Source organism: Trachurus japonicus, chromosome 23 (genome assembly GCF_045865225.1).
Source record: "Trachurus japonicus isolate A0001 chromosome 23, Traja_1.0".
NCBI classification, from domain to species: Eukaryota; Metazoa; Chordata; class Actinopteri; order Carangiformes; family Carangidae; genus Trachurus; species Trachurus japonicus.
Window position 1 is genome coordinate 12,749,831 of NC_140929.1, and position 14,782 is coordinate 12,764,612.

Here is a 14,782-nt window from a genome sequence, read left to right on the forward strand (position 1 = left end):
CACATTAAACTCCAAATGTTACATTTCTATACACGGTTACAAAAACACACTGATGGTATCCATTAACGTTTCCTATTCAATTCACCTCAAAATATAAATATCTTTGTATGAAACTACACATCAGACTGTATCTATTTCTTGTTTTAACCAAATATTTTGTTGGTTATTTGATGAATTGTACCACACACACACACACACACACGAGCAGAGAAAGCTATAATTATCCTGTAATATTTGGAGGATTTCTGGAATTTGTTATGTAATAATATAATATATAAGTGCACGGTAAAAAAAAGGGCTTTACTGTCCTGATACTGTCGCGCAACATCTCCAGCTGTCGACCAGTGACAAGCCGTCAAATTGCGCAACTGCCAAAAAAACGACAATGGTAAGCACGACCGCGCATTCATCACTAGACACAGACCTGCGGACGCGACGCTCCGTCATTAGTGGGGGTTGGCGGCGTAAACGGCGGCGTTCCTGGTTGTAACTCTCTCAGACTCTGTGGCAGATTTAAGAGCTCAAATCCTCCCTGTCCCAGAGGCAGTGATAACAAAAACAGGCCACTCACTCAAAGCCTCAAAAATCCCTCCATCATAGCTCAGTGAAGGCAACGCTGATTCTCACACACACACACACACCATCAGACACAAACACATCATGGTTGCCTAATACGGCTACATAGGCCGGATTAGCTGTAAACTGTCATTAATGCTGGAAAACATAACAAGTAGAAATAGGCAGGGAGTTATTTCCTAACGTACTTTTTCCAAAACCACACACTCTCAGTGTTCCCAAAATACATTGTGGTTTGCTAAATGGTATTTAGGGAACGGAGCCCAGACGACAGACATACACACACACAAACACACACACATTATACTTATATTCTCATCAGAGGAAGCAGAATTCAGACATCCAAAAAAAACAAAAACACAGTGCTTTCCTGTACTGGTGATAAATATATGATTACAGCTAACAACTGAGCTTTTAATTGATGTGCTTCTCATCGCATGTTTTCATCGTTTCATTTCATTTTTAACAGTAGCTCTGGTGGCTGCAAACTCATGTCAACAAGAAAGTTTTGTTCACGAACGCACCCCATTACAAAGCTTGCAAAGAATTTAACGGCGATAACAACCACACACACACACACACACACATTAATACACTCAGCGCGCACACACAGTCAGCAGCTCTATGGCGTGCCAAGTCTGTCTGACCAATGAGCTGACCCATTTTAAGGGAGACAGAGAGAGAGCAGTCAAGTAAGACAGCATGTATTATGTAGAGCACAGTTTATATGAGGGCTCTTTATGTGCCCATGTGTGTGTGTGTGTGTGTGGGTGGGTGGTGGGTGTTTGGGTGCGAGAGTGCACATGTGTGTCCTCTTTGTGTGTGCAGGAAACAGTCGAGTGTAATTAGCCATATGTCTGTCGCAGCTACTGTATGAATGTTAATGTGAGTGAAGGTCACAGGCAGAAAACAGTTGAGAGAGAGAGAGTCCCTCTGTGTGTGTGTGTGTGTGTGTGTACATGTGACATCAATGTGTCCTCTAGCTGCCTCCGTCGGGGTGGGGGGGTGAACAATACTCCAAATTATTTCCCCTACTAAAGGTTGTTGTTGACTGAGGTGAAGACCTTCATGTAATAACAGATGAGCTGTGTATCTCAGAAATAAAGCAGTGGGACCTTGTTCTTATTCCTCTCCTCATGAGGAATGTTTATTTCTTACTCAGGTCACCCCCACTTTCTATATTTAAATCTTGTTATGACAGATATGTAGAAGGTCAATGTAAACTTTGGGTATCAACCCTTATCGACCCTTTCCTGATATTGATCAATGTCTCATTTACTTTACCCCCTTTCATCCAATTTTGTAAGAAGGCAGTATTTTCAGGAATATTCGAGCCATTTACCTTCTAAAAGCTGCTCATAGATTCATTTAAACAGCTGCACTTCAAACTTGCCTGAGGACTCACATGAAGCCAAATCGCAATTGTTTTCCAAATGAATCATGTTGTTGCAGAAGACGGGGGAAAATCGTGTCTCAGTCGATTCAGCTCTGCTATCAAGCTTCTTCACCTCCACTGGGAACGACAATATAAATCAATTCTAGTCTTGTGTGAATGGTTGTGACTCCATTATCAGAAAACACAAACTGTTGGAGGTGAAATAAATCATGATACCGATACAAAATCACACAAATCAGCCTGTAGCACCATGAATGCAACCTGCTCACTGGCTGTATGAACACAATGTAACACTAACAGTGGAGTTTTCTGCAGTGACCTTGTGTGTTAGTCAGAGACAGAGACCATCTTCAACTTGGCTAAAAATCACTACAGCTAGAGGAGTGTTGAGAGTGAGGGTGTGGTGGTGACTGTGTAAGTGTGTGTTTTGAGTGTGTATAATGGAACGTGGGTGTGTGTGTTTGGAAACTGTGCGCGCGCGTGTGTGTGTGTTTGTCATGACGTTTTTTGTTTTTAATTCTCCTAGGATTTGATGCTGTTGCTTATGAAACCTGCTGCCACCCCTCTGACTTTTTAATCTGACACCCAGCAGCTTTTCTCATTTGCAGTGTAGGACACACACACACACACACACACACACACACACACACACACACACACACACACACACACACACACACACACACACACACACACACACACACACACACAGTCTCTTTTCATTGTGTTGTTGCAAATGACTTGGGTGGTTTCATGTAACCAGAAGCATTTTTCAGTTCTGAGTTGTAGTAGCTCGATCTGTGACGCTCTCACTAAAAGAGAATTTCTCGTCTATCTTTTTTTTCGACAAAACTGAAGCATCTGTTAAAACAAACATCATCTGGACGCTGCACAGATAATGAGAACGGATCCAATCAGGATCCTTCTGGTTCATCTTAGCAGGTGATTGATGGTCGGTCACATCCTCCACCTGCTTCACAGTATCAGAGCAGCACGTTGCTACTTAACAAGTGAGAGGTGTGAAGATTAACTGACACAGCCGTCACAGATTCACCTACGTCAGCCCACAATCATTGATCTGACTTGCCACATCACTGTTAAAGATTTGATCAATGATTTCATTAGATCTTAAGGCTCAAACAGAGGATTGATTTTTTTCAATTATATGTTAAAAGTATGACTCATCTATCTATCTGTGGGAGTTTATAGCGCTGCACGGTTCAGAGCAGATACCCATCAGGGTCAGTGAGGGCAGCCGTATGGTTGTGACATGCTGCAACTGTATAACTTCCCTTATTCCTCCGTCCGCTGCAGCAGCAGCAGCAGCAGCAGCATCAGAGGTGTTAACACTCTGGATAAACTTTGAAATGAGTCACGTCAGGTTTGAAATTTAGAGGGAGGGGGGTTCCTGTGTGTCAGCCTGTAGTTACTGTGTGTATGTGCAGCAGGAACGCTGTGAAATTTCTCACTATCTGCTGCGAGCCTCCTCTCAAACACAAACATGTGGCTGACCTTCAGTGAGCTGCTGCTCGTGGAGCGACGGCTAGCACTGAGAAATCCTCTTTGTCGGGCCGCAGGACGACAAAACAGAAAACACACTGCATTCCCTGTTTAGGAAAAATAGAATATTTTGCATGTTCCTCAGCCGTAAGTCAGGAACGGCACGTTCAGATAGAAACTGAGCTTGAGGCGACGCTGATGATCGCTATCGGAGTCTGACCACAGAGCTGGTGTTAGATGGACCAGTTCAAACTGTGAGAACAAAAACACACAGAGCAGAACAGAAAGCAGAAGACTGGTTTGGTTTTCTATCTGTTTTGCTTCTGATACAAACTGACAGCAGCAGAGCCATGAAAACATGAGCACGAGAGTCTGAGCCCTCCAACATGAGGCGGGTATACAACTCGTGATGTGTAACACTAACTGTTCCCTCTCTCTCTGGCTACTCTATATTTCATGATGGGGTGCAGGTTACATCTCTGAGCTGGGCCGAGGGTGTGCACGCGTGTGCATGTGTGTGTGTTTCAGTAAGTAAGACAGTATATGTGTGTATGTGTGTGTGTTAGCATGCCTAGAAGACACATGATGCTGTGCAATCAACGATGAAGGGTCGAAGGTGTCGGGGGGGATTCTGAGAGTGATTCTGTGTGTGTGTGTGTGTGTGTGTGTGTGTGTGTGTGATGGAGGGGTGGCTGAGACATGGAGATCATGTTTTTCCATCATGTAGGGTGATTCCCTGACAATCTCAAGTGACAGCAAACAACACTACCCTTGACCTATACAAGGCTTCAGCACACACACACACACACACACACACACATATACACAGAGGACTCACCTCTGGTCCGGCCAGAGTTAGTTAATTAGGTCATGCATGTAATGTGATAATATGAAATAAACCTGGACCAACTGTGTGGGTGGTGGGTATTTACTAGGGGTGTGCCAAGAAATCGATTCACATAAGAATCGCAATTCTCATTTAATACGATTCAGACTCGATATAAAATGTCCCAAAATTTTGTTACTTAAGCAATATGTGATATTGCTTTTATGCATCAGTTTCCATCCAAGCATGGATACATGTTTAAAACTTAATAAATGTGAAAAAGACACTTTAGTCATTCTGTCTTGCAAAGCAGACTGGAGTAGATCATGAGGATCCTTTGCACACCGATAGACTGAAGCAGAAATCATTATGAATCAAATCGTTTTGAATCAATAATCGATTTTGAATCGAATCGTAGCCCCAAAAATCAGAATCGAATCTAATTGTGAGTAAAAGATTCCCACCCCTAGTATTTACTGGAGAGGAGAACACTGACCATGAAGTGAAAGAACACACACTGCTGCTGCAGACTGGCTGTACCTAGGTTTAGTCTGCACACACACACACACACACACACATTTTTTAAAAAAGCCCTGTTTGCCTCCTGTGCTCTTCTCAGAAGGGAAGTATCGCTTTTTTTTTTTTTTTTACACATTCTTCTATTTCTCCATCTGTCCGACTCTCAGACATAATGAACGGTACTCATGAAGGGCTGTTGCTGTCCAAGCAGGGTGTGTGGGTGTGTGTGTGTGTGTGTGTGTGTGTGTGTGTGTGTGTGCAGGCAGCTGACACCCTCACGGCAACAGAACAAGGGGTGCTGAAGCATGTGGTGCACAAACAAAAACAGACTATGTGGAGTTTGTGGGGTGGGGAATTACAACAAGTAAACACACAATGAATTCAAAACAGACACACACACACACACACACACACACACACACACACATAGAGAGGACTCACCTCTGGTCCGGCCGTGTGGCTGAGCGATGCTTTGTCCTCACAACCAAATTAGGACAGGACCTGGACATTTGGCAAACAAAGAGAGACAGAGAGCGAGAGAGGGGAGGTCAAGAATGTCTGGTCAGGGATGATCACATTTGAGATTCAAAGCATCAACAGCCGCGAGAGAGTGTGTGTGTGTGTGTGCGTGTGTGTGTGTGTGCGCCTTAGGCTCTCCCATACTAGTAAAGCCAGTCAGTCAGGAAAGAGCAGCCTCTTTCTGGTCACTCAGACTGATAATTACGTCTAACCTCATTGTGAATAACCAGCTTCCTGTGGACGCTGTGCAATTGTGCGTAATTAGTCGACATGTTGAAGCTGCACAGTGAGACCTGCTCCGAACACGCACACACACGTCGCCGTGCCTCTGGACACAGCGTGAATTCTGAGAGATAATCATGGATAACATGAGGCAGCAACCTTTCCTATAACAATGCAGCTCTTTGTGGGAAGTCAGGAGACCGAGCGAGCATCACTGTCATCCTCCTCCTCCTCCTCCTCCTCTCTCATCATCCTCATCTTGATTATCGCCAAAATGTCATCTTCGTCACTGTCACTTCAACCCCGGTCCGACCTTCTTGATGATGACAGCCTAACGAGGAGGTAGGTAATCAATAACGCCTCCTGAAGCCTCGAGGCAAGACAGCTTAGATTGAACTTCACTCACGTCACGTCTGCAGTCGCACCAACGCCTGGAAGTTAGAGGTTACACTGCCGTCGCTAAATGATTAGCACCACGGCGCGTAAATGACACGTCCTGCTCTTTACACTGGGAAAGTCAATGTTGCGTAAAAGCGAGAGCTGATGGACAAACCTCTCAAAGAGAACAAAAAAACCCGTTCATTTACACGTCTTTGCACGCTGACCTCTTTGTGAAAGGGAAGGGTTGAACGCTGTTCGTCAAAAACCACAACCACAACTGCAACGAAGCCTGAGCGAGGTGCCTGCAATTCCAGATGTGGGTTTGTGGAAAGATTTCGCTCTTTATCTAAAACCCTGACAAAGGCTGCAGTAATAGAGATGTTTCCCTCAGATGGAGATAAAAACACCAAACAAGCATCAGAGTGTTTGTTAGAAGTCTGGTTGGAGACAGGCAGCGCTGCAGAGAGCCATCAAGAAGTGCTGTGGAGCGTTTACGTCAAAAATAAATCAGAGATATGATGCAAATAAATCTGAACGTGTGACAGATTTATCGTTCCAATCTCAGCATGAGCTCGGTTTTAAGCAGAGACACAATAACTGATAACACCTGTTTGGATATGCCACGTTGGTAATAGCCAAGTCTGACCTGCAAAACTTGTAGGATCTGTACCTGCAGCGCTACGATGCAAATACACATCATCATCACAAGGCCTTGTCAAAGTAGGAAAAGCACAGGTGTTACTGATAACATTATCGTATGGCTCCATATGGGTCACATGTCCCGGGAAGTCCTGACAGAGTCACTGTGAACCAGCATGCAGAGGGCATGCATGGCGTTTACATCTGAAATTGCAAAATTGCATTTCAAATTGCAAAACATGGAAGTGAACTTCAACTTGGTAGCATGACATCATGCTTATAAAGAGTTTAAATTAGAAAAGTATGCATTGTGTCCAAATCAAACATTTAGACAGGCCATTTGTAATTTTAGAGTGAATAACAGCAGAATGCCAAAAGTCATTGGGGGGAAGGTATAAAGGCTAGAAGCCAGAGGTTTTGTAATCTTTGTGATGATAACTGTGTCTTGGCGATGAATTCCACATTTTGTCCATGTATAATGAATTTCAGAGAAAAATATTATGTAAATCGCCCATCTATGTCTAATTTTATTAATACAATCTGATAAACTACAAGTTATTTATAAATGAGGGGCCTTTTTGAAGATCGTCCTTCCTTTGTTTAGGTGATTTTTTTGTTTTTTCTAACCGTTCTAATCGATTATTGGTATTGTTTAATGTTTGTGCTCCATATGTATGTGGTCGTGAGCTAAATAAAAGTGAAGTATTTAGTAGAAAGCATGACTGGGTCCAGATGCAACATGCTCCAGGTGGAGATTTCACATCGTCTCACAGCTCATCTCGACAAAACACCCTGCACGTTATCGGCAACGCGACCTGCTGCTGCACTGCAGCTCATTCTGGGATGTGGTGCTTTCCTCTGTGACCTTTCCGCTCGCACTCGGCACCATAATGGGTTTATTTCTATGAGTTATATCACTGTCCTGCCAGGCCACTCTGCTGCTATAACATAAGATGATACGGCAGTCTAGTGTGTGATGTAACTGTATTGCAGCTGATGATGTAACCAGCTCTGCAGGCAGATTCAAGCTGCACTACACAAAAGAGCATCGTCTGAGAGGAGAGCTCCTCAGAGAGACAGACAGAGAGAGAGAGAGAGAGAGAGAGAGAGATAAATAAAGAGAGGGAGAGAGAGGAAGACACAGAGAACAAAGAAATACAAAGGAACTGGCTGGTCAGACAGCTGACTGTGGGTGCTAGAGTTACACACACACACACACACAGACTCAATCAGGCAGTCAGTCAACCACTACAGTTCATTTTTTGCCAATGCATCATGTTTATGCAAATACCAAGGCAGGCAGCATACATCGGAGCGCGCTGACTGACCTCCAGTTCACCAACGCTGCAGAACGGCTCACAGCTACGTCGACTAACAAGTACTTCTCGCTTAACTGATCAGTCAATCAATGTCTCAAAGTCGCACACGCTGTGCAGCCTCCTCCACAGTGTGTGTGTGCGTGCGTGTGTCCTCCAGCTCATGGCTCAACGTGCAAAACACACAACCACGGTGATTCCATCTCCCGTCTGTCAACAGGAACAAAACACGTTGCATTTTTGCAAACTTTTGCTGATGCTCTGCTGCCGCCACAGTTTCCTGTCGTTAAACTCTGATCAGCTACGTTTTAAGTGCCTTGCTCAAAAGCATCTCTTAGCAACTGATTAAACATCATCTCTAATCTCACTAACAACTCTTTTCCGATGAACACGTCTTAATTCCCACCCGCAGTCTGTAATGTTTAGCTGCAGTTGGACTACTGTACGTCAACAGGGCTCTGGTTTCAGAGGTTTTTCTTTTTTATAGTGCAGTACTTCTTGAAATGGTAGAATATTATGTCTACATAGTGCTGCTGTCTTACTGCATTCCCAGCATCCCTCAGGTGAAACAAATACATTGATACCTTAGCCACAGTCCAGACATAATGAGGCTGAAACAGTAGATGACACTGCAGTTAGTCAATTATGTTTTGTGCTTTATGACTTGATTTATTACTCATATGTAGTCTGATCTGTTCCACTTCCTCAGCCTGCACGGAGATATTCTGATTCACTGGAAATCTATACTTTATATTTACAATACTGGATGACAGATGAAAGAACTTTATCCGTCTTTGATGTTCGTTAGCAGTTTGGGAATCGTACAGGACTGTGCCAGTGCGGGGAGCAGGGTTAATTTAGAGGTCAAATTACAATTGCAGCGGAAAATCTGGGTGAGTGATGACAGCGTTAGTCAGACACTGGAAGAGACAGACCGGCTGGATGGCAAATCATGTTGGATAACCAGACAGCCTTTGCCAAACTGCCAGCCTGATCGCCTGATGATGGCTGCGACAGTTTCACCACGGTGGCACGCAACGGGTACAGGAGGCCGAAGTTGGTGTGTGATGTTAGTGGTGAGGATTGGCGGAGCAGATTTTAGTTTAGATCTGAAACAATTAGTTGATTAATAAATTGGTTGAATAATGTAAGGCTAAGCTGCTGAATGGATTTATCTTATACGTTTTTTAGTGTATTAAAAATTAACTAACGTAACATCCATTTGTTGACTAACTCAGGACTTCCCAGTGTTGCATGATTCAAGCCAATTAAAAGACACCACTTTCTGCTGTGACTGACATTTTTCATTATCTCCAGGTATTTCATAGATCAAATAAATGGCCAATAAAATAACAGGCCAGCAGTCCAATCAATAATGAAGGTTTTCCATCAGGAAATTGTTCGGCCAGGGTGGTAACCCACCCAGACAAACTATGCAGTTGGTAAAAAGTCATCTTCCAGCCATGCAATGTTTGCCATAGTTTAAGTGCAGCTCATTAACTCAAAGAAACCTGAGTGTTTTGCTGAGGTGGAAAACCAACCAGACACATTAGTGTGCAGATGATGGACCAAACAGAATCCCCAGTCATTAACCAGATTGTTTTTGCTGTGCTTGTCTACCCTTGAGATTAATGTGTTTTGTTTTAAAAATGTCCAACAATTTAGTCAAGGTGGCCCAAGCAGCTCTTCAATAAAACATTATGAGGAAATCCTGTAATGGAAATAATGGTGAGGCACAGCTCTGGTAGAATCAAGTGGAAAGATGAACGTGTTTATAAGCGAATAATAATGTGGTTAAATGGGAATATAACAGGCTGATAATGAGTGTTTAAAGTATGTTATTGTCAGATAAGCCAGTAACATTAGAGTCACTGAGCACACACAGTAGTGAAACCGTATAGTGACAACGTTACTATGTGTATTTCAGTCCAAAAAAGGACACGACCTGTGCGGAGCTGTAAATCTCTCAGGAGGCAGCTAATTTTGAAGCTAGCCTACATGCAGATGGAGCCACGGTGATTTCAGGTCCAGCTCACACACAACAACCTTCCTCCTCCTCCTCCGCTCCACCTCCACTGTGTGTGCTCCGAGCTCTTGTCATGCTACACAGTTAGCTAAAGCTACCGGCAGGCACAAAGAGCCCACACAGCTGTGCCTAAAGGGCTCAAATCCCGGCCACTGCTGCCCGGACGGACGCACCGTGCAAAGCCTTACCTCTTTGGCGGAGACCAGACACACACACAAGACGCAGACCCACACGGTGGCTTCTTCTGTAGACGTGCGTTACGCTGCACTGAGCCTGCCAGCCTTGTCCATTGTGTTGAGGAGATGCTGAGTGTCTGTCTGCTCGCCGATGTTTGAAGCATTAGCTTTTTCCCTTCTGTATCTCACTGTACAAACACAACTTCAGCTCATGACCGTAAACCACCGCGTACAGGCGCCGACACATTTTAAAGCCAATAAACGTCGCTAACGGTTTGCAGGCAGAAGACGACGTTTTTTTTTATCGGACTGACTTCATTATTTCGATCAACTTTACGTGAAATTTAAAAATATATATATATATTATAACACATTCCGATTCCTTTATCGTGTAGCAACACGGTGTCTTATGTCAAATACACGACCAATGTGAGGATTTAAAAGAACTTTACTCACCTCTAGCGGACGTTTTGATTCACTACAGGAACAAACTTTCAGCGAGTTTGCGCTTTTATCAAGGACTTTACGGTTATGCTGCGTTTGTGACAACTCGGAACTCGGATCTTTTCCGACCTCCTACTTGAAAAAGGTGAAAAAGTGCAATCGAAGTCGGAGCTCCCACTCGGGAAAGTCAGATTTAAAACAATCTACCCCGACTTCTCCGTTGAATCAGTTGCCTGACTTCCCACAACAATCCGCACCCGTACAGAACCACACCGTCAATGGTAAAACATCGATTGCATCGATTAAAAAAAATGCATTTTAATCGATAACACTCGAGTTCCGAGTCGTCTCGAACGCAGCACCGGACCCTCGAATGGCAGACGTTAAACATACGTGACGTCACGTAACGAGGACCAATCGGCTTCCAGGATGAGCAGGACAGGAGGACTGACACAGAAGATAACGGCTCCAGAAAATCTCTGGTCTGTTATCTTTTAACGAACACGTCCGTCCGTGGATAATTATGTGACTCATTATAAAAAATAAAATATAAAACGTTATTATGCGAGCATCAGTGTGCATGTGGCTCACAGCGTGACGAAAATGCTGCTCGACGATTTAGAAATACACTGAAGTAAGTCAGACCCTGCCTTAAAAACGCTTAGCTTGATGCTATTCAGCTATAAAAGCTAAAGTTAGCTGCTATGCAAAGCCTGCTTGCTAACTAACGATGAATGAAAAATAAAATTTACATGGAGTGCAGCAACTTGTGTTAATGACAATATGTCTTTCTTTTTCTTTTCTTTTTTAAACGACAGCTGTTTTTAAAATTGCTACCAATATCGCTCTGTATTCTTTCATGTCAGCTCTAGTGCTAAATATTTCCATTTGCTAAACGTCCATCATACTTTGTGTTTCCTTGTGTCTCCAGTCAGTGAGATGTCTCTGGCTCAGAGAGTGCTGTTGACCTGGGTCTTCACCCTGGTCTTCCTCATCATGCTAGTACTCAAACTGGATGGGAAGGTAAGGGTTTAATATTATTGAAGTGTGTGTATTGTCAGAGCTTTTGTTTTTTGTTGTCTATATTTTGGTGGTTTTATGTGCATTTGATGCTTTGTTTGCTGCAATGACCTTGTTCTCTTAGGTGTTTATGATCCCTTTCTTTTTCTTTTAAATTACTCATATAGCTCTTATAGAAATTAGCACAAATAGAAGAATTTGGATGTGGATACAAGTAATTACTGTCTCCATTTCATCCTCCCAGGTGCAGTGGAACTGGTTCCTCATCTTCCTCCCAGTCTGGGTCTTCGATGGCATCCTCATCCTCATGCTTGCCATCAAGATGGCAGGCCGCTGCAAGCCTGGGTACGACCCTCGCAACGGCTCCCCGGATCTGCGCCTGCGTGCCTGGTACTTGACGGCGATGCTGCTCAAGCTGGGCTTCTGCCTGACACTGTGCGCCAAGCTGGAGAAGCTGGCCGACGTAAAGCTGACGTTTGTGTGCATCCCGCTGTGGGCCATGCTGCTGGGAGCGCTGGTGGAGCTGGGGCTGAACATCTTTCCAGAGAGGAGAGAGGCCTGAGAGGGATCAGAGCTGCTCAGCATAAATCATCACACCAACAAAAAGACATCTTAAAAAACCTTTTGTATGACCATCACTTTGTGAAATCGGAGTCTGGTTGTTCCTAGAGAGGACTGTCTGTGACCCACGAAGGAAGCAAATCATCATCTGATACCTTGGATCTTAAGAATAATAGACTTGTGTAGAAATAGAAATCATGTGTTCAGATCTTGGTGAAATGTGCCGTGAGGGTTTTTAGCAGAGCTGGGACTCTGCTGCCTGTGTTATAGAAGAAGAGCTGCTTATGAATCTGATGTTAGCATTTAAAAAAAAGGCTCAACGATGGCTCAGTTTTTTTTTTTACAAAGAAAAAAAAACTGCGTATGCTTGAGACTACTGTGAAACCTACACTGGAAGAAACATGAAGTTCCTCTAATGTTTTCTAGTGTTTATCTTTATAGTACATAGCGCAGCTTCTCTTTTGGTGAATTCTAATCCCACTTCCTTTATTTAAGCTGCACAACATAACCATCACTCTTGGTACCGAATCAAGGAGTGTACATTTTGTTACCTGCGCTTCAGATATTTTTTCAAGTTGTACTTACGCACCGACACTTTGTCTTTTCATTCCTCAGTTGTGGAGGTGAGGTCTTGTTGGCCAAATATTATTTTTTACAAGTTATAAATTAACACTGAACGTGTTTATGAGAACATTATGGTTTGGCTACAGGCACACAAAAGGAATAAATAACCAAGAAGTTGCTCAGGACATAAAAACCCCTGGAACAACTTGTGATGTTAATTTTTTTTGTCTACAAGCTACCCCCACTCTGCTTTGTACAATATCTCCTTTGTACTGTTGAAATCATGTGTCCCATTAAAATAAATTGGGTAGTCGTTAGTAGGGGCAAGTTCACAAAACACTTTAACTTGTAATGTGCTTTGTGACTAAAGCGATTCCTATTCAGATCAATATGGAGAAACTATTGCAAATGACGTGTGTCAACAGATGGTGTTCTTACTGTGTAATTAGTTTTATTATTACCAGGTTATTCTACCAGCAGTATGGATTTTTTGACTTAATGGTACAGCTGACACTGTGCGTGACTGAAGTCTGTTTTTGTGCCATGTGATTGTTCCGTTAGTATTTAATATTTTCGCATTACTTTGCACTGTGTTGACATGAAGCTGAGGTCGCATGCATGTTTTGAACAATAAACGACTGATTTACATTGAATGCTGCTCAGTCCGTTTGTCACAAGTGTTCACAACGATACCAAAATGGTTAATTTTGTTGCTCGTTGGAGCCTTGCACATTCATATGCAAGTGTTTTCCATGTACACAAGGATCGCATTAGTCACGTCACCGTGCAAAACAAAGTATTGTGGTTTGGGGAAAATCCCTCCAGTACGTGACCCGAAATGAGCTGTGGACTGGAGGACTTTAAGCTCCTCTGACATGCAAACACAGCACACTGAAGTCCTTGTCTCGTCTCTCTTTAATATTTAACCACTTCTTTTTATGGCTTTACAGAACTTTAATGTTCAGGCAGACAGGCAACGATGAGATGAGATGAGATCAGTTGTTGCAGGTTTTGTTATCTGCTCCGAGCCTCCAAGCTGCACCGACACCATTGTTAGCAGCGGCCGCAGGAAAATGTCTGCAAGAGGAACCGAAATTATTTATATAAAAAGCACAGAACTGGGCACTTGTTCTCTAAAGCCAGTTTCCAAAGTGTGTGAATGGCTTGAGAGGACACTGTGTGTGCAAAAGCAAGGGGCAAATAAAACAGGGTGGACATGCAGGAGTCTGCCCACTGTGGGAAGTAGGAAATGACTAAAGCCAATGTTAATTTAACAACTTACCTGCTGTTTAGTGCTTTTTCTATATAATTAGTTCCCACAATTGATAATCAAACATGAAATAATGAGTACAGTCTTGTGTGTGTGTGTGTGTGTGTGTGTGCGTGTGTGTACACCATATTCACACAGTTCAATGAGGTTTTTCCGAGTATTCCCTCCAAAAATCCCTCCTTTGTCCCTGCTCCAACTTCCTGCCTCACTCCCACTCCTACTCTTTAAAGGTCAGCTGAGCTCCTCTGGCATTCCTGCTGTGTGTGTGTGTGTGTGTGTGTGTGTGTGTGTGTGTGTGAGAGAGAGAGGAAGGAGGCTGTTTTGAGTTGGATCTGACCTGACACACACCAGCTCTGTATTATGTGGCTTCTGCATTGTGGTGTATACGTGTTGTCTGCTCACATCTCGCCGGGTAAAAAAACTGCTGAGCTCATTGTTGCAGACTGCAGTGAGTGGGTGGCTTGCATAACAGCAACACAGAGAGAAAACACAGGCAGGTATCACATTAGAGGTGTTGTCTCTCAGACTCAGACACGAGTGTGGGACATGGACATTTGGTGGCCTTTACAGTCAGACAGGTGTCTCTGCTCTTTAACTCAACACACTACAACCAAAGCTGCTGCTGTCAAAAGGCCGAAGGTAAAGTGGTGAATACTAATAAATACAAGACATGACATGACACCTCTTGTAGTCTACATGTTATTTTAACTGTTACATGGAGCTTAAAAGCATCCTTCTGCCCATCACTTTGGTTTTCAAACAGGTGTTTTGGCCAAAAATGCTCAAAAAAAAAAAAAAAATCCAACTGTTTGTAAACTAAATTTTCA

General features: G+C 43.3%; 2 protein-coding genes across 5 annotated transcripts in view; one reads left to right on the forward strand and one right to left on the reverse strand.

Annotated features, from left to right (window-relative positions):
* Positions 1–10,288, reverse strand: part of LOC146962653 (protein PHTF2) — a 41,884-nt gene extending 31,596 nt beyond the window's left edge. For all 4 annotated transcript variants that reach the window (XM_085769489.1, XM_085769486.1, XM_085769487.1 and 1 more), the window contains exons 1-2: positions 10,109–10,288; positions 5,259–5,318 (exon numbers count right to left, since the gene is read on the reverse strand). The gene's annotated coding sequence lies outside the window, so the exon portion shown is untranslated. The remainder of the gene's footprint in view (positions 1–5,258; positions 5,319–10,108) is intronic.
* A 660-nt stretch (positions 10,289–10,948) lies between these two features.
* On the forward strand, positions 10,949–13,338 carry LOC146962654 (transmembrane protein 60-like). The gene is made up of 3 exons (XM_085769491.1): positions 10,949–11,174; positions 11,472–11,563; positions 11,805–13,338. Exons 2-3 carry the CDS (start codon positions 11,480–11,482, stop codon positions 12,120–12,122), a joined length of 402 nt encoding a protein of 133 aa, XP_085625617.1. The 5' UTR covers positions 10,949–11,174; positions 11,472–11,479; the 3' UTR covers positions 12,123–13,338.
* Positions 13,339–14,782: the final 1,444 nt, after the last annotated feature.